The sequence below is a fragment of the Populus nigra genome, chromosome 14 (genome assembly GCF_951802175.1).
Source record: "Populus nigra chromosome 14, ddPopNigr1.1, whole genome shotgun sequence".
Lineage (NCBI taxonomy): Eukaryota > Viridiplantae > Streptophyta > Magnoliopsida > Malpighiales > Salicaceae > Populus > Populus nigra.
This window is the reverse complement of record NC_084865.1, coordinates 2,519,682-2,545,643: the sequence shown is the minus strand read 5'-3', so window position 1 is coordinate 2,545,643 and position 25,962 is coordinate 2,519,682. Positions and strand designations below refer to the sequence as shown.

Here is a 25,962-nt window from a genome sequence, read left to right as displayed (position 1 = left end):
AAATCATCAAAGCACATATATGTTTATGCCTTTATCAAAAGTGGGAAACCATTGCGACTTGGCTAGTTTGGTGTGTTAAAAGCTTGGACAAACCTTTCTTATCCTTTTCATATTCGAGTTCGACTAATTTCTTCGGTTTACAATATTATTTTAAGATTAATTTTCATGCAAATAAATTAAATTTGTTTTTTAATGATTTAGTCAAAGTTAATTATGATATTTACATCAAGACCAAAATTTATATATATAACCTACAAGAACTAGATTTGAATCCCGATGACTATAAAACCCTTATTTGAATTTCTATAAGATGATAATTGTTGTTGTTGTTGTTGTTGTTTAGAGAGTTATTCAAGAAATTTTATTTCAAAGTTTTCTAGAAATTAAAAACCTTTATTTTCCTATTTTTGAACTATATCTTACCACATTAACATGTAGCAAAACATAGCGTCGGTCATAGACTGGGGGCTGGCTACATGTGTAAATTGACATACGGACCACTTGAATTGAAGAGTTGTCACTAGTTAAATTTTGCCACGGGAGAATATTTCTCTATAAATATATACTCATCTCCTAAGCTTCTCCAAATAAACCATTCATTCATCATCATCATCATCATCATCATCTCCTTCTAGCTATATAGTTCTGTAACATGGGAAAGGAACTAGGGCAATCCATGTTGAGAGAGACCACCCAAAGTGCTCAAGTTATGACCTTAAAAAATACTAGAACTTTTACCGTTTTGGAAAACAACTCACCGTCGGTCACAACACTTAGCTGTGGTTCTTCATCTTCTTTAATATCGTCATCTATTGAACATCTTTGTGGTTCCTCGGAATCCTTTAGAACTCTAAATAATGGTGGCACAAAGAGTAACTCCACTGAAAGAAGGCTGGCATGGTTGCGCTCTCAAATTGTTGGTGATGATGTAGAGTTTGATTCTCCATTTGGTAGAAGAAGACTCACCTATGCCGATCATACTGCCTCCGGCCGATCTCTTCGCTATATAGAGAATTTCATCATCAAGAATGTTCTTCCCTTTTACGGTAACTTATTATTGTTTTGCTTGCTTCATTTTATTTTATAGCTAGACTTCTTAGTTTTTTTCCTTTTTTCCATTGTCAAGTTATCAAGGGTAGCAGCACTCACACTTGAAACCTTCCATAACCCTTTCGGAACATGCACGACTTTTAAGAATATGAATTAAGACTTGACTTTTGTCCTATAAAAAAGCAAATTCAAATCAAGTGATGTGTATCATTTGTTTGTTTCCTTGCAACTATTTGAATTAAACCAATCACAATTGGCCTGGACTCGTCTTTTCTCACTTTTTTATGACACAACTCTATCTTTCGTGAGCAAAAATGTTGCCGGCTATTTTTTATGACCCAATATAAATTAATTTTCTTCGGAGGTCTTAACTTTTAAGAATTAACGCGTACAGGTAATACGCACACTAGTGACAGTCATGTGGGGCATCGGACCACAAAAATGTTGCATGAAGCTGCTGAATATATCAAGAAATGCTTGGGTGGTCGACAAAATGATGCAATCATGTTTTGTGGCGCGGGCACAACCGCGGCTATTAAAAGATTACAAGAGGTAATTGGGGTCGCCGTGCCATCAACTTTGAGAGAGAGGCTGATAAAATGCCTGAGTAATGAAGAGAGATGGGTAGTTTTTGTCGGTCCTTATGAGCACCACTCGAATCTCCTCTCATGGAGGCAAAGCTTAGCTGAAGTGATAGAGATAGGTTTAGATGACAATGGCTTGATAGACATTGAACATCTAAGACGACGACTTGAAACGTATAGACATGCAAACAGGCCAATTTTGGGCTCTTTTTCTGCAAGTAGTAACGTGACAGGGATTTCCTCAGATACTCGAGGAATTTCTCAACTCCTTCATCAATATGGTGGATTTGCTTGTTTTGATTTTGCTGCAAGGTAACACAAAATTTATTCTCTTTTTTTTTATATTTTTTTATTCATCGATAAAATAATCAATAAATTAATTTCAATCATCTATGCATGACGTGCATAGTTTTAATTTTATTTATTGTATCTGAATGTAGCGGCCCATATGAGAAAATTGACATGAGATCTGGAAAGTTTGATGGTTATGATGCTATTTTCCTTAGCCCACACAAATTTCTCGGGGGGCCTGGATCGCCAGGAATACTTTTGATGAGAAAAGCCCTTTATCAATTGCGGTCTTCTGCTCCCTCAACTTGTGGAGGTGGAACTGTTAACTACGTAAATGGTTTCAGTGAAAAGGCATGCCCTATATATATTCTTCTATTTTCTCAGAGTCAGTGAGCAAACCCTAGCTCAGATTTTAACTAAAACTAATATTTCTACATGATCAAATGCAGGATACACTGTACTTGAATGATATAGAGGAGAGAGAGAGTGGAGGAACTCCTCAAATAATCCAAACCATCAGAGCATCGTTGGCTTTCTGGGTTAAAGAATATATTAGCCACCAAGTAATTAAAGAACAAGAGGATGTTTACATAGAAAAGGCACTAAACAGGCTCCTCCCAAATAAAAATATATGGGTTTTAGGTAACACGACTGCCAGGCGACAAGCTATAGTGTCCTTTCTCATATACTCTACCTCGAACGCTTCCTCGACTGGCATGATACATGAGTACTGTGATGGAACTGATAACAAAGACGTCAATGACGAGGTTCTTTATATGTGGGGAGAGACAGGGAAGAGAAGAGGCAAACCTCTTCATGGACCTTTTATAGCAGCACTCCTTAACGATGTATTTGGTATTCAAGCTCGAGGTGGCTGTGCTTGTGCTGGACCTTATGGTCACAACCTGCTCCATGTCAATGAGCCTAGCACCCTAGCCATCAGATCTGCCATAGAAAAGGTGAATGGTTTTTTTTTTTAATATATTTATGTTCCTGAGATTCACGGATTGCCGCTGCAAGTAAATAGCAAATTAGTCTGATGCCATTACTTTTATGCTTTAATTGCAGGGTTATGCTGGAGTGAAGCCAGGATGGACAAGACTTAGCTTCCCCTACTACATGTTCAGCGAGGAATTTGAGTTCATTCTTACGGCAATTGAGTTTTTAGCCATTTACGGCCATCGATTTCTCCCATTGTATCACTTCGACTGGAAAACTGGTAGCTGGACTCTCAAAAAAAGGGAATTTAAAGACCTAGTGGTTGAAGAACACAACGACAATATTAACAAGTTTGAATCATATCTAATAAGGGCTAAACAGATTGCAAATCTCCTTCCCAAATTCCCTTCCCAGCGTAAGATTCCACAGGACATAAACCCCAACCTCTTGTTCTTCCAGGTCTAGTCTACCCTCTCTTGGTTGCTAATCATTCCTGTGTGCAGTCATGGTGATGAAAAACCACATAACTAGTTTGTATGCTATGTATATTTATTCAATAAAGCTGATGAACAGTATATCTGTGTCATTATCTTTATAATCTATCTAAATGAAGAACTAAGATTCGATTAATTTAGGTTCGGATATACAAGATTAATTCATTGTACCTACGGTATAATAATGAGTGGAGTATAAATAATAGTTTTGAATACAAGTACAAGTATGTATAATACCAAAACTAGCCTTAATATTCACTGTCAACCCTAATACAGAGTGGCATATCAATAGATTCCTTTGGCCACCATCTCCGGTTCGAACCGATTAACGGGATTAGCGATGCTAACATGGCATGTATTAAGGATTTAAGGTTATTAATCCAATGATAAATGGGAGTTGAATCTTGATATTCAAATAAATTAATAGCTGTAGTTGGATCGTGTTTTAAAAGAAATTTTTTATTTTTTATTTTTTAATAAATTGATGTTAAAAATAAATTTTAAAAATTAAAATATATTATTTTTATATATTTTTAAATAAAAAAACAATTAAAAAAAACATCTACTATTGTCTCAAACACTCAAAAACCCCACCTATCCTCGCACCACAGCCTTGGAAGCCAAGAAGAAGTATATTTATAAATATTGGAAGTAATATTTATTATATGTTTAATAATACAATATAAGTAGTGTTTTAAAAATATTTTTTATTTGAAAATATATTAAAATTATTATTTTTTCTAGATTTTTTTATTTTTAAAATTGACACATTAAATTGTAAAAAAATACTTTAAAAAATTATCATAATATTGTTTTCAACTATTTTAAAAGCAAATTAAACTCTCTCTCTCTCTCTCTTTTTGAATCCTTTAGTTGTTGAGATTTGGATCTATACATATCATTACAAGCTATATTTTTAAATTCTGATTAGTTTCGAGTTTCTAATTTATTTTTTATTAAAAATAAAAAAATTTATTTTAAATTAATATTTTAATATTTTAGATCATTTTGATATGTTGATGTCAAAAATAAATTTTAAAAAATAAAAAAAATTATTTTAATATATTTTCAAGCAAAAAATATTTTAAAAAACAATTACTATCATACCTCACATTAATAATTAACATCATCTTATGTTAACTTTCACCATCCTAATCCACACCCCCAAAACTCAGTCTTCACTAACAACATCAATTAACCCAAAATTTAATCATGGAGAACCCCAATTTATTTCTTTTTCTTCAAAGAGAACTTTCTCTATGAACAATCTAAAGGAGTTTCGAAAAAAAAAATTGAGAGTCGGTTGACACATGAAGAATAAAAACAAACTCATTACAAACCATATTTTAATCTCTCCAATGTGTTTTTTTTTCTTTTCACATATTTCCCTTTCCCTTTTCTATTTTTTTATTAGAAAACTCCTTTTTTTATTTTTTTTTTCCTATCTTATCAACTGCACATCCGTTAAGCTTGGAGGGAAAACAATGCAAAATAAAACACTAATTGGATAATCATAATGAATTATTAATGATGATAATAAATGATAAATCCGCCTCTTAAAGTGCTCCCACTCCATCAGCGCACTTTAGTAAAACCCAAATCCTCAGACATTAAAAAAAATATAAGAAACATCAAAATTCAAATTTTCTAAATTAAAAAGAAAAAGAAAATTACCTCTCCTGCCCCCCCCTCTCTGCAACAACAACAACAACAACAACCACCTTGCCCCACCACCATCACCATTGCCAGCACCAGTAACGACACGTCGTTCCTTCTCAAAATCCGATTAAAATCACAACAACCGACGATCCTCTCTCTCTTTTTTACATTTTCTTTTCCGTTGGTGAAAAATTCAAAATTCTCTCATTTTCCCGATCATCCTTCTTTTTAATTTTCTCGACAACCAAACAGAATTTTTTTTCGATTTCTCTCGGTTATTTGCCTCACCTGTTGCCTGCCTCCGACTTAGCTTTTTTTTTTCCTGCTTTGATTTCGATTGCTTGTCTCAGGGAGGCATTTCAATTTCGGATCAGTGAAACCACTAGGAGGAGAAAAATTAGGGTTTCGGATCGAGGTTTTTGGTCACTTCTAGGGTTTAACATTGGAATTTTTAAATTTTGTGTTTGTAGCAGGGTTTCCTTTAATGATCTGATTTGGAGAGAGATATATATAGTTTTATGATGGTAGATAGACAATGGTGAGGCTATTAGGATTAACTCGCGGAGAATCGGATGATTCTCCGCGAGAGATTACCTCGAGGACGACTCCTTTAACTAGTGAGTCAGGTGAGAGTGGGTGGTTGATTAGGTTCTTTGACTCATCTTTCTTTTGTGAGTGGATTGCAGTTAGTTATCTATACAAGCACGATCATGCCGGGGTTCGGGATTATCTGTGTAATAGAATGTATACATTGCCCTTGTCGGGTATTGAGAGTTATTTGTTTCAAATTTGTTATATGATGATACATAAGCCAAGTCCGTCACTTGATAGGTTTGTTATTGATATGTGTTCTAAGTCGTTGTTAATAGCTTTGAAAGTGCATTGGTTTTTGTTGGCGGAGCTTGAGGATTCGGATGATAATGATGGGATTAGTAGGATTCAGGAGAAGTGTCAGATTGCTGCCACTTTGATGGGAGAGTGGCCGCCATTGTTGAGGCCACGAAATGAGTCTTCGAGTCCTGGGAGTAAGAATCAGGTTTTGAATAGAATCTTGTCATCAAAACAGAAGTTGTTGTCATTGACTTCTTCTCCACCTCTACAGAAGTCTACGCAATTATCGGGGAATAGTTTGCAGGAGGATGGGACTGGGAGCCAGTTGTCACCGGATGAGAATAAGATTTTTAAGAAGTTTATTCCTGGTCCAAAGGTTAGAGATGCTTTGTTGTTTAGGAAGTCAGTTGATAAAGATGATACAAAGGCTAGAGATGCTTTATTGTTTAGGAAGTCAGTTGATAAAGATGAGGATGAGGGTGGAAAGGATGGATTTTTCAAGAGACTTTTGAGGGATAGTAGCAGACGCGAGGATGAGGAGTTGACAACAAGTTCAGATGGTTTTTTCAAGAGGCTTAGAGATAGCATTAAAAGCGAGGATGAGGAGTTGACGTCCAGCTCAGATGGGTTTTTCAAGAGGCTTCTCAGGGACAATAGTAGAGTCGAGGATGAGGAAGTAATGTCAAGCTCCGATGGCTTTTTCAAGAAACTGTTTCGTGATAGTAAGAGTGATGGTGATGAAAAGCTGGTTTCTAAATCTGCCGAAGACGATGAAAAAGAGGGGTTCCTTAAGAGGTTTTTTAAGGAGAAGTTTGAAGACAAGAAAGATGGAAATGATCAGAACGAGGATGAAGAAAGGTTGAAGCTTGAAGAGAAAGGTTCAAAATCTGCAGAGGATGATGAAAAAGAGGGGTTCTTCTGGAAGTTGTTCAAGGATAAGTTTGAGGACAAGAAAGATGTGACTGATAAACCTGATGAGGGGACTGTCAATGGTGAGGAAGAAGAACCTTCTGACTTTTCCTTGTTTCGAAGACTGTTTCGTGTGCATCCTGAAGAGGTCAAAAGTTCTCCTGTGAATGAAAATAACGATAGTGGTAGCTTGCTTGAAAGCAGGCTGGGTACTGAGAATTTTTTTCGCAAATTGTTTAGAGATCGTGAGCGCTCAGTTGAAGACTCTGAGTTATTTAGTTTTAAGAAGAACAATGAGGTATGCTGATAATCATTTTGTCATGCTGTGTTGGGTTTGTCTGAAAATCTGGCTGTTGCTTTGCAGCACATTGCTCTTTTAAAGTTACAAAGCGGTGAACCACACTTTATAATTATTACTATCTAATGACTAAAGCTATATTCTAGTGCCTGGTGATCTTAATCAATAAAAGATGTGGCATTTACATTACATGTAGATACCTTACACAAGCAGTTATCTGCAGTGGCAAAGTATTCTACTTCTTGTTATCTGCTGCGGCAACACAGTTATATTGGCCTCTTTATCTGCATGCTTAAGCTATGAGAAAGATTAGGGTCACTAAATGTTGAAATTTGTTGGTCGACTGTATACAGTTTTTCTTGTTTTTATTGATAGTGGGAGTGTAAGAGGATATGCTTAAGCATGAAACATCACCACTGGATTTTTCATGTTTGAAGTAAATCACCTCTCTTGATTTCTTGAAAATCACACTCCATATCCTTTTAGTTTGAACTTTAAAATGATATTTGGGCTATGTTTTGTGCTTTTTTGCCGTTAATCTTTGTGATGGTATCATTATCTTTGTTTAGTTTGTTCTGTTCATCTGGTTATGCTAGTTGTAAATTTGAGAGACCCCAAAGTGATTTTACTTGATCTCATATTGGTCCCCGTAAAGTTTGATATATTTTTAAAAGGGTGTTGTGGTCATTATATCGCTTCTGGGCTTGGATGCTTTGATGATAGTCTCCCAACATCATGCTTGCAATAGGAGCCATGGACTATTTAAGCTTAGAGTGATGTTTTTAGACCTTATCTTCTTATGAGGCGTGTATTTCTCATTGCAATCATCTCTTATCATAATCCATATCTCAGGTACCTGATAAAAGGCCAACTGGGTTTTCACTTGAGAAAAACATCTTACAGAAATTTGTGAGTGCAGCTGCTTTTAGCTAGTGAAGCCACTTGATGTGGGTACCACCAAGGACATGGACTGAACCATTTGCATAAAGGATGAGAGGGATTAAAGGAGGGCATGAGGATGGCCCAATTCCGATTATAGAAATAAAATGATTTTTAGTTTGTGTCCATCCATCGTAAGATCTGTTACAACTCCCTTTTCTGTGGCCATTTAGACTTTGAGACTATTGCATCACCCGTAGCCCTAAATTCTTCATGTAATGGCATGAAGTGTACAAAAGAAACAGTATTCTGTTAGTGAGAAATATGATGAAGAAACCTTTATATCCAAGGCGTGTTTTGGTTACATGCAGAGAGGGCATTTAAAGATTCATTCCATTTAAGCAAAAGCTGAACTTGTGGATTTGTACCTGCCAATTGGTCACTATTAGGTGGGAGTCAGGAAACCTTTCAGAACAGCTGTGTTCAAGGGGAGAAAGAAATAGTTGCAACATGTAATAGCTGTAACTTTCAATTAAACAGATGAAGTACGTGAAATTCAACTTAAGAATATTATAATCATGTAAACAGCTGGGAATAAGGATTTTTGCAAGGTCATATTTACTTAGGAAAGCATCTAGTGGGCTCCTTCTGCTTGCTATTGTTGATGTCCTGTATTTGTGCTGGTTGGGAGGTGCCTTTATTAAAGGTTCTTGGCTACAAGTTTCTTAGCATTTCCTCATTCAAATCTTCTGGGCTCTAATCTTGCAGAAGCATCCTGGATCACCTAAGCAACAGAATGAGAAATCAAACACAAAGCCCCCACTTTCAAATACTGCAGCACTGTTCCGGAAAGGGGCTTATCACGAGTCATTGGACTTTGTGATGACATTATGTGAAACTTCTTATGGTTTGGTGGATGTGTTTCCTGTTGAAGATCGTAAAAGTGCTCTTTGTGAGGTTAATGCTTTTCTATGCTTTCTGTTTCTTGCATGCAAATATTACACACATAAGGGATTTGCTTTCTTGTCCACTCTTTGGGCTGGTTAGCTAGCTGCCCGCTTTTCTTGGATGAAGAAATACCCTTGATTTTTAGTTTCTTGCATTTTAAAATGAGGGTAGAAGGGTGATTTGACAGAATCTCACTCTTTCTCGACACTTATCTGATTTCTCTCCATTTATTATCCAATCCCCAGTCAACAAAGCCTTGAAAAAATCTCAATACCTTGGAATTGAAACTATGAAATTAAGAAACAAGTCCAAGATGAAGACAATGGCCTGAGTCAGAAACCCTGCCTCTTACAAACGACTGTCAGTGAGGATTTAGATACATGCCTTACGGAAGAAGAAATTATCGATAGGTCTAGCAGTTCTATCAGGCAGTAAGCTGTCACTTAAAGTAATCTCCAATTCAATCTTAATTTATATTTTATTAAACAAATTGCTATACAACCATTGAAATCAATCAGAAAAGATGGGAGTACTATGAGATGAATATTCATCTGGCAGCAAAGATGAAATAGGTTTTATTGTTCTGCAATGATGGTGAGAGAAAGAGCAAAGATGAGATCCATTGTGTCAAGAGATTGTCTAGTTAAAAAAGAAAGAAAGTAAACTTGTGTATTAAAACTTTGAAATGATTGAAATAACCTTTGAAATTTCAATTTATATGTGAGTAGTCTAAAAAAGTGGGCTGCATGCTAATCTACCCAAAGAATAGCAGGTTAATGCACACATGTGGTGCATGATATTCTCTTGAATGCTTTCTGAAACAGTGTGCTTTCTCACCCTTGTGTTTTCAGTCACTTGCAGAGATCAACATGCGTTTAGCTGAGGCTCAAAACAGTGGAGGTATAAACCATTTTGGGTTTTAGTTGAAAGATTGCCATCTCAAAACCACAACATGTTTAACTGTTCTGGAACATGCTTCAGCTTTGATGACGGTATTATTGTCTAAAGGTGGTCTTAGAAATTGTGGCAAAGATTAATAATGGAGGGTTTCAAAATATGATGCAAAACACATGATCTTGGAAAATATCTTTCAAATTTTACATTAATAATGGCAGAAGTGTCTGGGCAGCTGTTAAAATATGTACTACTATTTTTAGCCCATTATATGTGTTTATATTTTGCACGCATTTCTCTAAGATGTTTGGTGCTGTGGAGACATTTTTTTAGCCCTTTGAAAGATCATTTTGTAAATTGTGTTCCCAATTTATTAAGTTTTTCCTTTGGAAATGTATCTTTAATGATTGAGGATTGTTAGTATTATTTGGGTATATAAGTTGGGCTGCTATCTTTTTTCTAGATGTTGGTGCTCTTTTTTTCTCTAGAAAAAAGAGAGAGAGAAGAAAAGGAAGCAACCTCACTCTCTTTCTCCCCCCATCTTCCATCTATTATTTCTGAATTGCAAAAATTATAGCCTTGTTTAAAGTGCCAATGTGAGTGGTCCAGTCCATGTTTATTCTTGCAATTAGGACAGTATATGAATTTGTTATGAACTTATGCTTTGCTGATAAGAGTTCACTATCAGGAAGCAGTATTTTCAGTTTAATTGAAGTTCTCTTTATGGATGATTTTGGATATGAGAACTTTGACTATCAAGAAATTGAAGTTTCTACTGCTAATTAATTTTACTTCTTCCACGCATAACCCCAGTTAATATGCATCCTTTTTCCAGTTATGTACATTTATCATTTAGTATTTTCTCATTATTTTACTGTTGCTCTTTATAGTTTTAGGAGCTCATAATTTCAATAGTGTTCTTTATACTTTTAGGGGTTTGCTTTCCAATGGGAAAGGGGATGTATCGCATTGTTCATATACCCGAAGATGAAGCTGTTCTCTTGAATTCTAGGGAAAAGGCCCCTTATCTGATTTGTGTTGAAGTATTGAAAAGTGAAATGCCAAGGTATGTTGTGGACTTGAATCACTGGAAAATACCACAGGGTCCAATTGGAATGCGTTACAATACAAAACTTTTTTTTTCACAACAATGATTTTACTTGTACATATGCTTGATTTTTCTTCCTGTAAACCCTTTTCAGTAATAGCAAGGAGACATCTGGTACTCAGAAGCTTTCCAGAGGAGGAATTCCTCTAGCAAATGGCGATGCATTCTTGCAGAAGCCACCTCCTTGGGCTTATCCTTTGTGGACTGCCCAGGAAGTTTATCGGAATAGTAGTGATAGGATGTCTCGATCAACCGCTGAGGCGATTGACCAGGCAATGTCCCATTCATCAGAAATGAAAATGAAATTTGTTAGTGTGAGTCTTTCAGTGGAGAAGCAATTCCCTAGCCAGTCAACTGTCATTGAAGCACCCAAATTGAATTCTGGCATCAATTGTATGCATCAAAATGCTTCACATTGTAATGATTTGGAATGGGTAAGGGTAGTGTTGACAGCAGATCCTGGAGTTAGAATGGAAGACACAGGGTATGCAGGGGCACCACGACGCAAGGAGCATCGTCGTGTTCCTAGTACAATTGCCATGGAAGAAGTAAAGGTGGGTTGTTGTGAATGGATTGCCATTATTGTGTGTTTTTGTCTTTGATGGTCATGATACAACTTTAACTATCTTCTGCAGGCTGCTGCAGCCAAAGGGGAAGCACCTCCTGGACTCCCTCTGAAAGGGGCTGGTCAAGATTCCTCAGATGCACACCCAAAGGTGAAGATTCATAAAAATTGATAAATCATGTTTTCTGTTTCTTAGTCCAAAATGATGGAATTGAAAGTTTTGAATCTCCACAGGTTGATGGCAATCCCAAGGCCAGTGATGCCTTATCTGGTGAACTCTGGGTGGTCAAGAAAGAGAGAATACGCAAAGCTTCATTATATGGGAAATTACCTGGTTGGGACCTGCGCTCTGTAAGTTCTGCATATTGAACTATGTTTCTCTTTCAAGTTTTGCTGATAATTGAAATGGTTAATGTTAATTGAATAGCACAGGCACATTTCATGTGTCTGTGTGTTTGTTTGTGGTTGAGGCTTCTCGTTTATGTGCATCTTTTCAGCTTTATTTACAAGAATCTTGACAATGTGTAGGTATTTACATGTATCCTTGTATGGTTCTCTTGACAATGTGTAGGTATTTACATGTATCCTTGTATGGTTCTATGCATCTTCTAGAATGCTTAATTGTCTACAGTGTTTGATTTGATCTTTCCCTTTTAGGCTACCAAGTGAACATGTAATACTAATAAATTTCTGCGCGTTGCTATTGTTTAATTGCCTTCTGTTCTAAAAAAATTTTTGCTTGTTTTGTTTCTCATGCAGGTTATTGTGAAGAGTGGTGATGATTGTAGGCAGGAGCATCTTGCTGTGCAACTCATTTCTCACTTTTATGGTAGGTGCCTGCAGATTGTGTTGCATTCATCATGGCTAACTATTCAGAGGTTGTTGTCTGAAAGCAGCATGTTTCTTCTTAGGGATGCTATATAAGTTGGCAATAAATTTCCTGAACTATATAAGTAGGATGTGTCTGTATTTGTGCCTATGCTAAATAGCTAAAACTATCTGCATTAACCATGCTTCTCTCCAATTTAAATGAACAGTTAATCATTAGCAACTAAAAAGAATAACAGAAAATTTCTGGGAATTCTGGACTTCTGAAGTCCTTGTTTATACCTAAGAGGTTACTTTGCTAAAATCTGATGATTTACACATTTTCAAGAATCCAAGTGGGCCTTCTTTTGCTATCTTCTTAATCTTGTCAGATCAAATTTTCTATCCAAATTCATTTTGCCTAACTAGAAGCATCTAAATGCCCTTGCTTTACATATTTTCAAGAATCCAAGACAGACCTTTTTTGTTATCTTCTTAGTACGTGTTTGATATTATGGTGCAAGGGGCCTTTGAAAAGTGTTTTTTGCTAAAAAATGCATCAAACTGTTTTTTTTTTCCAGATATATTTTTTTTTATTTTTGAATTCAGCATATCAAAATTATCAAAAAACACAAAAACAAACATTAATTTGATGTTTTTTTTCAAGGCAAATGCATTTTTGAAAAGCACTAAAAAACAGAAGCTACCGTACTCTCAAATGAGTTCTTAATGGTGTCAGATCAAATATTCCATCCAAATTCATGTTGCTTAACTTGATGCTTCTAAATCTTCTTGATTTTTTTTTTGTGCAAATTAAACTTAACTGTCACATTGACTTTGAGATGATGAGTTGAGCCTAAAGTGCATTCCAGTTAATGTTATAAGCTCCGATGCCAGAGTTATCTTTTTTGTTTGTGTCAAGTTCTTATGTTCAAATTATTCCAAAAAGTTGGATTTTGTTTCTTTTTTTTCTACAGTAGGTTCAAGCTTAAAATATTTAGGTTTTAATGCCAGATATATTTCAAGAAGCTGGTCTCCCTCTTTGGTTGCGTCCCTATGAAGTTCTATGTACTTCATCTTACACAGCTCTCATTGAAACAATTCCAGATACGGTAATTATGTATATTAGCTCTGTTTGATTTGTTTTATAAGGACTGTTCTTTGGTATCTCAGTGATATTGCCTTGGTTTGCAGGCATCAATCCATTCTATTAAGAGCAGATATCCAAATGTCACGAGTTTGCGTGACTTTTTTGTTGCCAAGTATGGAGAGAACTCCCCAAGTTTTAAGCTTGCACAGGTATTAAACATTAAAAAATAGTGGTGCATTGACATTATCACCATGGTTAAACAGGCTTATTCACCTCAAGAAAATCCATTGATGCATTAGCAAATGCATAGTCATTATTTTGGTGGGTTAGTCAGGATGCTTATTCTTCGTAGAAGTTTTGTGGCTCTACATGTATTGGTGGCTTTCTTCATCTTTTATTTTTAGGTGGAAAGCTACCATAGAGGAGATTCTACAAGTATAGAGGACACAATACAGTAATTATAGATTTTGAAGAATTAGCATCCAATTTCTCACTACTTCTTAAGGCATTTTTTTGCAACACGAAATACTGCACCATCAAGCATAAACTGGAATTCATATTAGTTAAAAAAAAATGTTGTTTCTCACTCTAGAAATGGTTGTGGATTAACGTGAAAACTTTCTGTTTAATAGGCTCATGCTTCTATTGGCAGTGCTTCCTTCTCAAGCATGGTTTTTTTTATCTGGGAAGGATGGTGAAATCTGTTTGTGATTTGGAACATTTTCTCATTTTAACAACATCAGTCGCCTAAGCTGCACATAGCATTAAAACCTCTGCCTAATGCTATTATTTGTCATATTATTGTTTGTTCATAGATATTGGAGTCCCAGTTTTGATATTTTTAGTTTCTGGTTTTATCATGGTTCCTGTAATTTGAGACTGCATCTTGTATCAGTGTTGCAAACCTTTGTCTTCCCCAAATTCTTACTTCTATAGTTTAACAGCAAATGGTGACTTGGGCTGTATATTTAATTTTCCTTTTTCTTTCTCATTAAAGATATATCCCCAAGGTTTTATTTATTTATCTACATCTTATTTCTTCAGAGGAACTTTGTTGAAAGCATGGCTGGATATTCTCTTGTGTGCTACCTTTTACAGGTATGGTGCCTGATCTCACTATCGTTTAAGAATGTGCAGGTCCCAAATGCAAATGTCTTTACTAGTCACCTCTCACCTGTCATACTCGTCCATATCAGGAAACGATAGAAAATTTTACTTTTTTAATGTTGTATTAATGAATTTTTTTCTAACAAAAAATGTATTTTCAAGGAGAATGTAAAGATGTCCATTTGCAATTTAAAAATATATTAAAATCTTTATCCTTTTTGAAATGGACAAATGTGGGATGGATGGAGTGTTAGATTTTGAGAAAAATCGATGGCATATTTGTGTATCTGTAAAGATGACTTTTTCTCCAGAGTAAGCTGCATCCTTCATTTAGGTGTTACTATCATGTAAAAAATATTCAACACTCCAAACCAACTGGTCAAATAGAGTGTTTTTTCTTGTACTATTAGCTTTTATAACCAGAATGATTTGCACCTTATGTTTTACTTATTTCATTCATTCTCTTTGTGAGAAAAATGCATTTTTTTTTCTCAGGTGAAGGACAGGCACAATGGGAACTTGTTAATGGATGAAGATGGCCACATTATACACATTGATTTTGGCTTCATGCTCTCTAACTCTCCTGGTGGTGTAAATTTTGAAAGCGCACCTTTCAAACTAACCCGGGAACTTCTTGAGGTATGGTAGTCTATTTTATGTGCCAGTGTGTGTCCACATTTTTGTTATTGTTCTGCAACTGGTTTTGGATTTTGCTTATGGATCTTATTCCAGGTCATGGATTCTGATGCTGAGGGAATTCCAAGCGAGTTCTTTGACTATTTTAAGGTAGTGATAACACTTTCTACTGTTTCAATCCAATTACACTGTTTTGGCTCTTCAATCTCGTGATTGATTGACTTATCATTTGCCCTTCAAATGCAGGTTTTATGTATTCAAGGCTTCTTGACATGTCGGAAGCATGCAGAGCGTATTATTCTCCTTGTTGAGATGTTGCAGGTATAACTGAACTATCATTAACCTTCCAATGTTTTCTGTTGTTCTGGTCCTTTCTTTCTTCATCATTTTTTTTCCCCAGTATGTGGTTTTCATAAACTATGCATGGCATATGTTGTGTGACATATATGATCCTGATACAAACATCATGAGACTGCTTTTGAAAAGACTGATCTTGGATTGCACATTTTAGGGCTTACTATGTATGTTAGATGGAAAAACTGAGATAAATAAATATTTAGGCGAGACTTGATGGCCCTTTGTGGAAAAGAATGATCTTGAGCATGAGAATGTCCTGCTTTGTACAAGGTGGGCTGGTCGTTAATGTCTGGCACTACTGGGGTCATGAGTAGGGATCAAAACCTTGTGGGACTGGTTAGGTTGGACATCTTGGGTTTGTGGACCTGTCCTTGCTTATCTGCTGTCTTATATACCCAGAATGTATCCTGGGCCTGGGCTATCTACATTCCCCTTCCTATTAGGTTTTTCATCAGCTTTCTCTTACTGCAGTCTTCTTTCCCACGCATGCCATTTGTTTGTACTCAGTGGCACCTGAGCTTGTTAGTTTCTTTCTGTAAACCTGCAAGTTTTCCTTAAAGTTTTGGTTCATAGTTTAAGTTTTTGGCAATTTCTCGATGATGTTCATGAAGCCTTCAAATCTTGTTTTGTTGCCCACAAAATTGGTGAAGAAATGACAGCGGGCCATGGATTATTGTTGCAACATGTGAATTGTGGATTTGAAATTTAACCGCTGTGATTTCTTTCTCTGATACAGAGTATTTCAGTCTGACTTATCAGCCAAATCTGATCTGTTTCAACTTTAATAGCACTGGTATTGTTAAAGCAAATAAAATCTGTTTGGGTTGCTCATCCCCAATATGTAACTGGGAATTTGGGCTGAGGAGTGATGCTTGAGAAGTGCCGAAGCTGATCTATGGTCACTAAAGTTTGAAATAGGACAATTAATTTTTCTTGTTCTTAGTTATTTGATAGAGGGAGAAAGGGAGCACATAATTTTCAATCCAACAAAATTATGTAATTTCTTTGGAGGGGTCTGGCTTTATGATTCTGGTGCTCTAATGTCAGCAATACCAATGCTTTGTTGACTGATGGACTTGTTTGTCTTTTCTTTTTCTGAATCAGGATTCTGGTTTCCCTTGCTTTAAAGGTGGTCCTCGGACAATACAGAACCTAAGAAAGCGATACCATCTAAGTTTGACAGAAGAGGTGACGTTGCAATTTTATATTCATATCAATCTGCACAGCATTTGAATGCTGTGGTTGTCATGAGACAATGTGTTTCTTTCTTGCAGCAATGCGTGTCCTTGGTGCTCTCTCTGATCAGCAGCAGCTTAGATGCATGGCGGACACGGCAGTATGATTATTATCAAAGGGTTTTAAATGGAATATTGTGAGGTTAGATTTGTTTGGTGACTGCCTTCTTTGCTCCCTTTGACCAAATCAGTCTGTCCAGTGAAGCATTTTGATTGGAGCTGTTTGTAAAATGATGTCATCTAATGGCAATTGGTTCACTGCACTGTGGTTTTGGCAACTAAGCAGAATAGTGATGACAGTTTGTGACCTGTTTCCGCTTGGTGTGAGGAAATTGTAATTGTATCGGCTGAAATACCTTTTAAAAGTCCTGCAGGCTGCGTTTACCTCAGCAAGGTTTTCTTTTTTTCATCATTTCCCTTGTCATTTGTCATAGAATTCTGCTGGCTGCTGGGGGAATTTAGTTACACGACAAGAGAAATACTGCACTGTTTACGCATCTTCAGATAGAACATACTTGTACATAGTGATTCGTCGGGGGACAACGTTCCAGGCATGAAATGGTGTCTGAGGCTGTAATTGTTGGTTCCCATTGCAGCTACTTCATATTCCACACTGGTTAGTGATCAGAAGCAGCTGAGCATTCCCGATTTTGTATCTATTCATATTTCGAAGTCTATTATTTTCTTCCGATAAAGTTTGAACAGACTGTATATTGGATAGGCGGCCCTGTCAGTCAGTAACTGTTCTCCGTTTGTTGTCTATTCTTCCAAGAGCATAATTCTTCCATGCTTTCTACCAAAGGCTTGCTAGTAACATTCTTGATAAAGGGTATATGAATACAACCTCTTAAATTAGATCCCATTTGCTCTCAACAGTTAGAAAATCTGTTCATTTGATATTCCTGTTGTATATCAGAGTTTTGGTGGCTTTGAATTTGGATTCCAGGCTGTGTTTTTCTTGATTAAAATTTTGATGTTTGTCCGCTTGCTTGCATCCAAGTGCTAGGTCGTTTGAGCAATATTTGATGTTTTTTTCCTTTCCCTTCTGTGTCTAATAGTTTTTAAAGGTAGGAGATATGATCTTGGACACTTCCAACTCTAAGTCAAGTCTTCTAGTATGGACATATAGTCTTATTGACCAGTTCATCTTTCGTAGTGGTTGGTTCAAGCATAGGGCAGTTCATGCAATATAAGCATTTACATTAAAGATGTTTATTTAACATTCATAAATTTATTTGTTCTTTTTATATTCAAGAGAATATTCTATGTAGTGCTTATCCTTTGGATATTACGTGATTCAATTTTCGACTGTGATGTTTGGTCTCCTTGACCAGATTGGCTTTTCTTCTCTTGGAAGTTTGGAAGGCTTGTCAAGTTTTGTGGCAGTAGCTGGGGGTGGTGTGGTGATCCTTTGCCTTAAATAAGGTCTTCTTCTGTAAAAGCTTTCCTCATCCCCTTTTGTCGTTGCTAATTTTCTATTTCTTCGTGGACACAATATTAACCTATTATTATTTTGTGTTTTTAAAATATTTTAAAAAAAATTGAGAATTTTTTATTTTTTTCTTCAAATTAATGTTTTTTTATATATTTTCAAATTATTCTGTTGTTAAAAATAACTTTTTAAAAATATAAAAATATTATTTTAATTTATTTCCGAGTAAAAAATATTTTAAAAAGTAACCGCAATTATACTCTTAAACATCTATTTAGGCTTAACTTCTATTGTGCTTGGGATTACTGAAATGAATTTTACTTTAAATGAATTTTTTTATTTAAAATTATTTTTTATATATTTTTTCAATCATTTTAATATATTAATATAAAAAATAAATTTTAAAAAATAAAAAAATATATATTATTTTAATATATTTCTAAAAGTAAAATATTTAAAAAAGCTTTTTATAATAATGTTGTTGATTACTTGAGCAAGCAACAGCCAGACTTTTTTTTTCCAGGTATAAGTTGAAGGAATGCAAATATGAACATATATATATATATATATATGAAAGAAACTACAAGAATACCACAAGAATTTCTACTGAACAATCTTTGCTAATTGATAAGTATTTGGAAAATGAAAATTAATGATATGTAACAAGTGTTTTGTAACTTTAGTTGTGAAAACAAGATATTTTCACTAACAAAAACAATTAAAAAGAAATTAATATAACCTATACACGGTGATTTAAGAGACTTCCATATTTGGAACAATATAATTTTTTAAGATTTTATATCAATGATGTATCATCAATATTAGGTTATAACATAATACACCCAACATAAAAAAAAAAAAAAAAAACAATACAAAAGCACATTCCAAAAACTAACTTATCATATTTGGAAAAAATTCTTCCCGAAACATTCACTTGATAATATTTTGAAATTTATGAATGCAACGGTGTAAATGATTGTGTGTTTAAGAGTGGTTGTGAATATTTTTAAAATATTTTTTATGTTGAAATATATTAAAATGATATATTTTTTTATATTTTAAAAATTATTTTTGAGATCGGCACATCAAAACTATCCAAAACACATAAAAAATTAATTTTTAATAAAAAAATTTAAATTTTTAAAAAATACTAGTGTTTTCAAACACTCACGCACACAGAGAGAATGGATTAAAGCCTGATTGAAATGTGATAATTTCGATATTCAAAAACTAATTTAATAACACTTCAGCCTTAAAATGAAAATGAAAAGGAAAAAGAAAACATAATTTGCAAGAATTCTCTTTTTTTTTAAAAAAAAAAAACTAGTGTGAACAGGAAAATTCTAACACTTGACCCAACCAATCATCATGACACAACCACCGTGCACAAATGGTCCAACAGTAGAAACAACCTCAACATTTCCTAAAAATACATCTGTCCAGTTCTATATGAAATAAAACAAAAATAAAAAAGAGTCAAAATCAATGAGGCAATCCAACCAATCAAAACACAAGGGTCCTTGATCACGCCGATAACTAATTTATTTTAGTAACCAAACACTCTTTCTATACTCTCTGCCTTGCTATATAAATTGACCCGACCAATCCCTAGGCTGCTTCCACTTACTTTTACGCACATTGATTTTCTGGGCACTCCAGATATTGGCGTCTCTCTCTCTCCCTCGCTCTTGATCACAGCCTCCCCTCTCCCCGGGTACCATTTCTAGGGTTTCTTCTTTCTGTATTTACTTCACTTGTTCTGGGTTTTATTTTTGGGATTTCTCTCTAGGTTTTGTGGGTTTTTTGTTGTTCAATGGTTTTAAGCTGGTTGATTGAGATTTTTATCTGGGATGTGCGATTTATGGTTTGTTTTTTGTGGGTTTATTTTTTTTTATTGAGGAATTGAGATTGTTTAGGTGTTAAATGTTGTGCTTTTACGTGATCGGTTAGTTTTGTACTTTTTTTTTGTTTTCGTTTAGGGGTTGTTTTTTAAATCATCGTCTTGGTTTGGCGATTTAGTGTTCTATTTTTTATGGGTTTTTGTTGTATTTGAGTTGCGGTTCCATAGGAGTTGAAGATTGTGTTTTTGCAAAATGGGTTTGTCTTTTTTGTGTTGTTGTGTATGTGGGTTATTTTGCTGTTAAAGTTTTGATTTGTGTTGGGTTTTATCTTGATCAAGCTGAGATTGTGTTTTTTTCAGCTGATATTGATTGTTATTTACGAGATTGTGTGATTTAGGGTTTTTGTTTTTGATCGGTTTTATTATGTATATTTAAATACTGTCCTTGTGAAGTGATTAAGGTTATTTTTTTCTAAACTGGATGTCGCAATGTATTGAGTTTGAGCTGATTTTCTTGCTGTTTGTTCTTTTCTTGATTTCAATTTTTTTGGTCCTTTGAGTGTGTGGTATTTGGCTTATGACTTGATTGTTTTGCTTGCCTTTGTTTTCTGGTTTGTCTTGATTAGATTAGAATCTGTCTTGGTTTGATATTATTTTTTATTACTTTTACTTATTTTTATTGGACCAGTGTGGCTAATAGAATGTCTGAATCAGGAAATATACTGCACACCCAATGTCTTTTGATCTCTACGAGACACAAGCGTCATTACTTTGGTGTGCTTTTGGGTTTATGACCCAGGGGAGGCCGTGGTGTTCGTGGAAGTTCATATTTAGGCACTGGACCTGACCCTTCACTTCTCTGTTTTTCTTTTGACACAAGAGTGTCATCCTTGCTGCTTTCAATATTTAGATTCATTGTTTGTGCAAAAGACAAAAAGTATTAGTGTATTAGATTTGGCCACCAGCCTGGTAACAACACTGCTTCGTACAACATTTTTCTAGCTGCTTGTGAAGGATCACACGGTGTATTGTGATTTGGTTTTTCTTTCGTTGACGCTCTGTTGGATTTTCTCAATGGGGAGAAATAGTTCATTGCCTCCTGGCTTTAGGTTCCATCCAACTGATGTGGAACTGGTAAAATACTATCTGAAAAGAAAAGTGCTGGGGAAGAAATTTCATTTTCAAGCAATTGCAGAGATTGAGATTAACAAATATGCCCCGTGGGATCTTCCCAATAAATCTTGTTTGAGAACTAGGGATCTGAAATGGTACTTCTTTTGCCCTACAGAAAAGAAGTATGCAAGTGGGGTAAGAAAGAAGCGTGCCACTGATATTGGTTATTGGAAAACCACTGGCAAAGACAGATCTGTTCAGTACAAAAATGAAGTTGTCGGGATGATAAAAACTTTGGTTTTTCATATTGGCAAGGCACCTAAAGGGGACCGAACAGACTGGGTTATGTATGAATATAGACTTGAAGAAAAAGAGTTGGCTGACAAAGGAATTGCTCAAGATGAGTACGTCCTCTGTCAGATATTCAAGAAGGATGGACCTGGTCCAAAAAATGGTGCACAGTATGGAGCACCATTTAATGAGGATGAATGGGATGATGGTGATGATGAGGTGGAGAAGGAAGTGAATGCCCAACCAGCTATTTTACCTGCTCTGATGGACGCACCTGCATTTATGCTGCCAAACAATCCAAACATGACCATCGCTACAAGCTCATGCGTGCCAGAGAGCACGTGCACTGGACTGCTTATATCATGCCCTTCCCAAGCCCCATCAACAGCTTGCACTACCCTTCCTAGGGTTTCTAATGATGATGTTGCTTCTACAAAAGCTCTTCAGGTTGTGCATGGGGGTGTGAATGGTGGTGAAGCTGATTCTTTTGCTGGCATGTCAGCGCCAGCTTTTCAACAACCATGTAACCCCAACAGTTCCATCCTTGCTAGCTCTAGCTCATATGTACCGGAAAATATGTGCGATGCTTACATTCCTAGCATGGGTGGTGCTACTCAAGTGGAAGCTCCTCAAATTGTGGATGACAATGATGATATCCTTTCAATGCTGGCTGTCTTCGACAATGACAATCCTGAGGTCTGTTTATTTGTCCTTTTAACTCAATGTATATAATTATTTACTAAGCTTTTGGCTGTGCACTAAAAACAGTGGCAGTTGGAAAATTGACTTATGTGAATAGGTCTTATGGATCTATTTCTTATCGTCTAATCTAATTAGTTCTTGGGACTTCATTAATTATGTAGTTAAACCTATTGTTTCTAGGTTTTGCTTTGTGTAGTTATGGAGGCATTGTTAATCATTTGTTAAATTTTCTTGATTGTTATAATGTATTACATGGCAGGATTTTTTTTTCCCAAAATTTTCTTTTGACTTCCTTCTCAGGTTGGGCATGGGTATGTTACTTGCTATTTGCTGTTTCATGGCCGCTTAGTTTCTAAAATCTATTATCTCTTGCCTTGTCTTTTCTTTTCTGATAAAGTACTTAAGTTTTTTTATTTGCAATTTTATTGAAATTTTTATCTAATAACTTAATTGAAATTTGATTTGGATTCAGCGCGCGGACTTTGGTGGGATTGCAGAGCCAGAGACTGATATATTTCAGAACTTGGGAGACCTTCCCACCCTGGAAAGTGGTGGGGATAGTATCCCCATCTCACAATATTTCATGGATCCAATGCTTCCAGGCAGCAATGCGGACTTTTTGGAGCTGATGGATCTAGAGACCCCGCTCTATCGTAGTTGGGGGAAATAAATGTAATTCCTACACTTTTTTATTATTAAAAAATAATCGTAAATTGTTTACGGGCTTTTATAGAGATTTAATCCAGTGATTCATACTTTTATAGTGTGAATTGGTTTTAAATCAATCTGTACTTGAAATTTGTTTCGAACTTGGTCAGTTCTGATATGATGAAATCCAAGAACTACTTTTCATTAGAAGTTTTGATGTCAAGTTAACAATAGTCTTGTTATTTTTCAGCAAGCTGTTTTGAATGATTTCTGCATGGCTAAATTTTAGTTTTTATAATCTGGTATTGTCACTAAAATGAACAGTGGCTACCACCTACACTGAAGCCGAGTTGCCCTAATACTATATGGATGTATATGCTGGACACTAACCAATAGTTAAAAATATAAAGACAAGGCAAGCTTGTATATCTGATAAATATATGGTGGTGTCTGTCGAGGGTGAAGGACGAAGCTGATTTGTCATGAGAGTAGTCCTTGTATAAATGCCAAGGATTCCCTATTTCATCACACCATGATTTTGAATCACCCTGTAAATAATCGAGCCCGATCTCGTATATCATGAAGGGATTTGTTTTTTATAGTTTTAGATTTGGATTAATTACATTCGCAGTGCTTGAAATTTATTGATAGTATCAATCAAGCGCATCATCTCATCTTTAACTGTTAATAACTTAATATCCGGTCCCGGGCAAGATTCTTGCTGAAACACAGTTTATTGGTTTCATAGGTAGGGCATATTGGATTTAATTACACAGCCTCAATCTTGTTCAGCCTATATCAGCATGATCGCTCGATGCTAATCAAAATCGATCTAGCTATGTATCTCATCCACAATATCACTAGTTCTGCACTCATCTATGATTGCCACCCCCAGTATATAACGAAACTGGGGAAAAAAAATAGAAACAATAGCTACCCTATAGGTTCTTATTTGAACAATGTGACAGAAGTGCAAGGGCTCCGAGCATTGTTGTCACTGCAATCAGGGAAAGCAAGCACTTCTCAGAAGCCCACCAAATTCAGATACGTGTTTGTGCTCTATGCTTCATGCTGTAATTTCCCATACATCCCTTTGTTCAGCCTCTTATCTTCTGAAGAGAAGGAATAAGGAAAAACATGTGACCGTCCATCGTCACACTGATCTTGTTCCCTATTCTTGCTTCTTCCTTGACTGATTTCGTGTGAGAATGGCCTGCAAACAGTGATCCAAAACATGCATAACTTGGCTATTTCATTAATTATGACCTTCCACTGCAACATAAAGCATGAGCAGAAAGACTGTAAATTAAAAGTTGAGGGGAGAATAAATTCCTCACACGACAAACTATTTACCTGATCTGACCTTGACACCAAATTCTACTGCACAAAAAACTAAACAAGCTTAGTTGATTGATTTAATGAAGCATTTCACCTGGAGTGTGAGAATGGATTGGTATTATTGAGTTTTTAAGGACCAATTTCTATCCAAACTAATATAACAAGATTTACTAGCTTTCTTTTGGAATTGATTCCTACCTACTTGCTTGGTTTCCCAAATTAATCTATGGAAGACCCTATGCTTGCACACTGATGGATAAACAAAGCAGGGATGTCCTTTCAAAATGACAAGGTTTTGTCATTCAAAATATCTGACATAATACCAATGGCTAGCTGATGATAAAAAAAAAAACAGGAGTTTTACTACCCAGAGATGATAGCTATATCTGCAACAATCTCTTGATAAGCATTGGTCTTCCTAATGATAGAAACAGTTGATTGATGCATCAAATGCATATTGTGAAGTTGTAGAAGTTAATTTCTACTCATACAAATACGTTGCCTGTAAATGTTTCCAGGAATGAGGAGGCTCATACCTTTCTATCACGCTATTATAACCAAGATTTTATCACTATATCTTTATAAAATAAATACACGCCTCCACTAGACATATTTGTGTTGGTGCATGCCAAGCTTTAGTGTGCCAAGTCCCAAGCACACGGGGTTTGGTCAATGTCAGACCTAATAATTGCTAAATCTCGTGTTGGCCAGATTTAAAAGCAATTGGATCTGGTCAGTACCAAACTTATAGAGCTGGCATGCGCGAGCACAAATACACCCTAGTGAAGGCGTGTTAAATTTAGCCAAAGCCAAACCCAAAAGCTGATTGGATCTAGCTAGCGTCAAACCCAGCACAACCAAGCTTTGGACGTGTTGGGTGTGGCCAATGTCAAACTCAATCATGGTTAGGCTTGACAGTTTACCAAACTCATGCATGTTGGGTCTCATACTAGTCATACCTAGCCATGATTGGGTTTGGTAATGTACTAAGCTCTAGACGCGTTAATTAGATCTGGTCAATGCTAGACCCAAAGGTTACTAGGTCTGGCATTGGCCAAACTCATTTATTGTTGGGTATGATGCTGACCAGACCAAATTGCTTTTATGTATGGCCAATGCCAGACCCAATGCTTTGGTCTAGCATATTGGCATCAGGCTCAAGCATAACTTGCACCCTCGAGGTTTGGCACTTGCCAAACCCATTTCTTGGTTCTAACAGGTGTTGTCAAGCCTAGTAGTCTGGTTTGATCTGCTACTAGGCTAATGAGATGGGTCTGCTCGTGTTTTCTAGAAGTGTTGAGTCTAAAGGTTTTTGTCATCATATATAGCCTGGGTATGACTAAACTTGCTACACCCATGGATTCAAATATAATATATGGATTTAGTGTCATCAATCCTATAAATTTTTACATAAAATCTTAAAAAATTTATTTCTCAACAAATAAACTTAATTAAATAAGTTTGCACTCCGCAAACATCATTAGGTATATTAAAGTTTTTCTTGACCTGTCATGTCTCAATATTTTTGCTCAATAAAATAAGTGGAATACAAATCACTTTATATTTTAAAATATCACAAAGATAAAAACTACACTCCAGTCTTTCCTCTCTACACAAGAACAAGATTCCTGGGCTATAAATACATCGTGAGACCTTCAAAACAAATGTCCATAATCTTCCTTCTTTATTGCATATATATTTTCAGAGCATTTCTTTTTTGAATATTATTGTATTTTTTCTCTTTTAAAAAATATTTATTTAAGCATAAGAGAGTCACAATCTCCATAAAAAAAAATCTTTTGCATATATTAGTTATAAATTATTTTGGCTTGTCAATTATTATATATAAGCTATCAAATACTTTGACTAAAAAAAATTATTAAAATTAATTAATTAATTAATTTTCTAACTCGAAAA

The 25,962-nt window shown here is 35.5% G+C and overlaps 3 protein-coding genes across 5 annotated transcripts; all 3 read left to right on the top strand.

The window, feature by feature from the left end:
- The first annotated feature begins 611 nt into the window (after positions 1–611).
- Positions 612–3,439, top strand: LOC133673048 (uncharacterized). Its single transcript, XM_062093662.1, has 5 exons — positions 612–1,046; positions 1,445–1,946; positions 2,075–2,276; positions 2,375–2,884; positions 2,994–3,439. The coding sequence occupies exons 1-5, from the start codon at positions 653–655 to the stop codon at positions 3,327–3,329; spliced, it is 1,944 nt and encodes a 647-aa protein (XP_061949646.1). The 5' UTR covers positions 612–652; the 3' UTR covers positions 3,330–3,439.
- Positions 3,440–5,005: 1,566 nt separating this feature from the next.
- Positions 5,006–17,664, top strand: LOC133672742 (phosphatidylinositol 4-kinase beta 1-like). 2 transcript variants are annotated; one of them, XM_062093257.1, is made up of 16 exons: positions 5,008–7,055; positions 8,703–8,891; positions 9,734–9,782; positions 10,710–10,842; positions 10,979–11,438; positions 11,520–11,600; positions 11,684–11,800; positions 12,209–12,278; positions 13,271–13,368; positions 13,451–13,555; positions 14,391–14,444; positions 14,949–15,092; positions 15,186–15,239; positions 15,336–15,410; positions 16,551–16,634; positions 16,721–17,664. In XM_062093257.1, the coding sequence occupies exons 1-16, from the start codon at positions 5,553–5,555 to the stop codon at positions 16,820–16,822; spliced, it is 3,318 nt and encodes a 1,105-aa protein (XP_061949241.1). In that variant the 5' UTR covers positions 5,008–5,552; the 3' UTR covers positions 16,823–17,664. The 2 variants fall into 2 exon arrangements, 1 of the variants encoding a protein (XP_061949241.1); XR_009834894.1 differs by lacking the exons at positions 14,391–14,444; positions 14,949–15,092; positions 15,186–15,239; ... (1 more) ...; positions 16,551–16,634; positions 16,721–17,664 and having other exon boundaries at positions 5,006–7,055; positions 13,258–13,368; positions 13,451–13,477.
- A 1,962-nt stretch (positions 17,665–19,626) lies between these two features.
- Positions 19,627–22,917, top strand: LOC133673094 (NAC domain-containing protein 82-like). Of its 2 annotated transcripts, XM_062093733.1 has the most exons (4): positions 19,627–19,827; positions 20,668–22,053; positions 22,319–22,370; positions 22,532–22,917. In XM_062093733.1, exons 2-4 carry the CDS (start codon positions 21,028–21,030, stop codon positions 22,567–22,569), a joined length of 1,116 nt encoding a protein of 371 aa, XP_061949717.1. In that variant the 5' UTR covers positions 19,627–19,827; positions 20,668–21,027; the 3' UTR covers positions 22,570–22,917. The 2 variants fall into 2 exon arrangements, with proteins under 2 accessions (XP_061949717.1, XP_061949716.1); XM_062093732.1 differs by lacking the exon at positions 22,319–22,370 and having other exon boundaries at positions 19,641–19,827.
- Positions 22,918–25,962: the final 3,045 nt, after the last annotated feature.

Bases quoted from the DNA above. Each gene is read 5' to 3' on its own strand.
- LOC133672742 (XM_062093257.1), top strand. From the start codon at position 5,553: ATGGTGAGGCTATTAGGATTAACTCGCGGAGAATCGGATGATTCTCCG. The intron at 7,056-8,702 runs GTATGCTGATAA...CTAATCTTGCAG, and splicing joins GTTTTAAGAAGAACAATGAG to AAGCATCCTGGATCACCTAA. The intron at 11,601-11,683 runs GTGAAGATTCAT...GAATCTCCACAG, and splicing joins CCTCAGATGCACACCCAAAG to GTTGATGGCAATCCCAAGGC.
- LOC133673094 (XM_062093732.1), top strand. From the start codon at position 21,028: ATGGGGAGAAATAGTTCATTGCCTCCTGGCTTTAGGTTCCATCCAACT. The intron at 22,054-22,531 runs GTCTGTTTATTT...ATTTGGATTCAG, and splicing joins TCGACAATGACAATCCTGAG to CGCGCGGACTTTGGTGGGAT.
- LOC133673048 (XM_062093662.1), top strand. From the start codon at position 653: ATGGGAAAGGAACTAGGGCAATCCATGTTGAGAGAGACCACCCAAAGT. The intron at 2,277-2,374 runs GCATGCCCTATA...GATCAAATGCAG, and splicing joins TAAATGGTTTCAGTGAAAAG to GATACACTGTACTTGAATGA. The intron at 2,885-2,993 runs GTGAATGGTTTT...CTTTAATTGCAG, and splicing joins TCAGATCTGCCATAGAAAAG to GGTTATGCTGGAGTGAAGCC.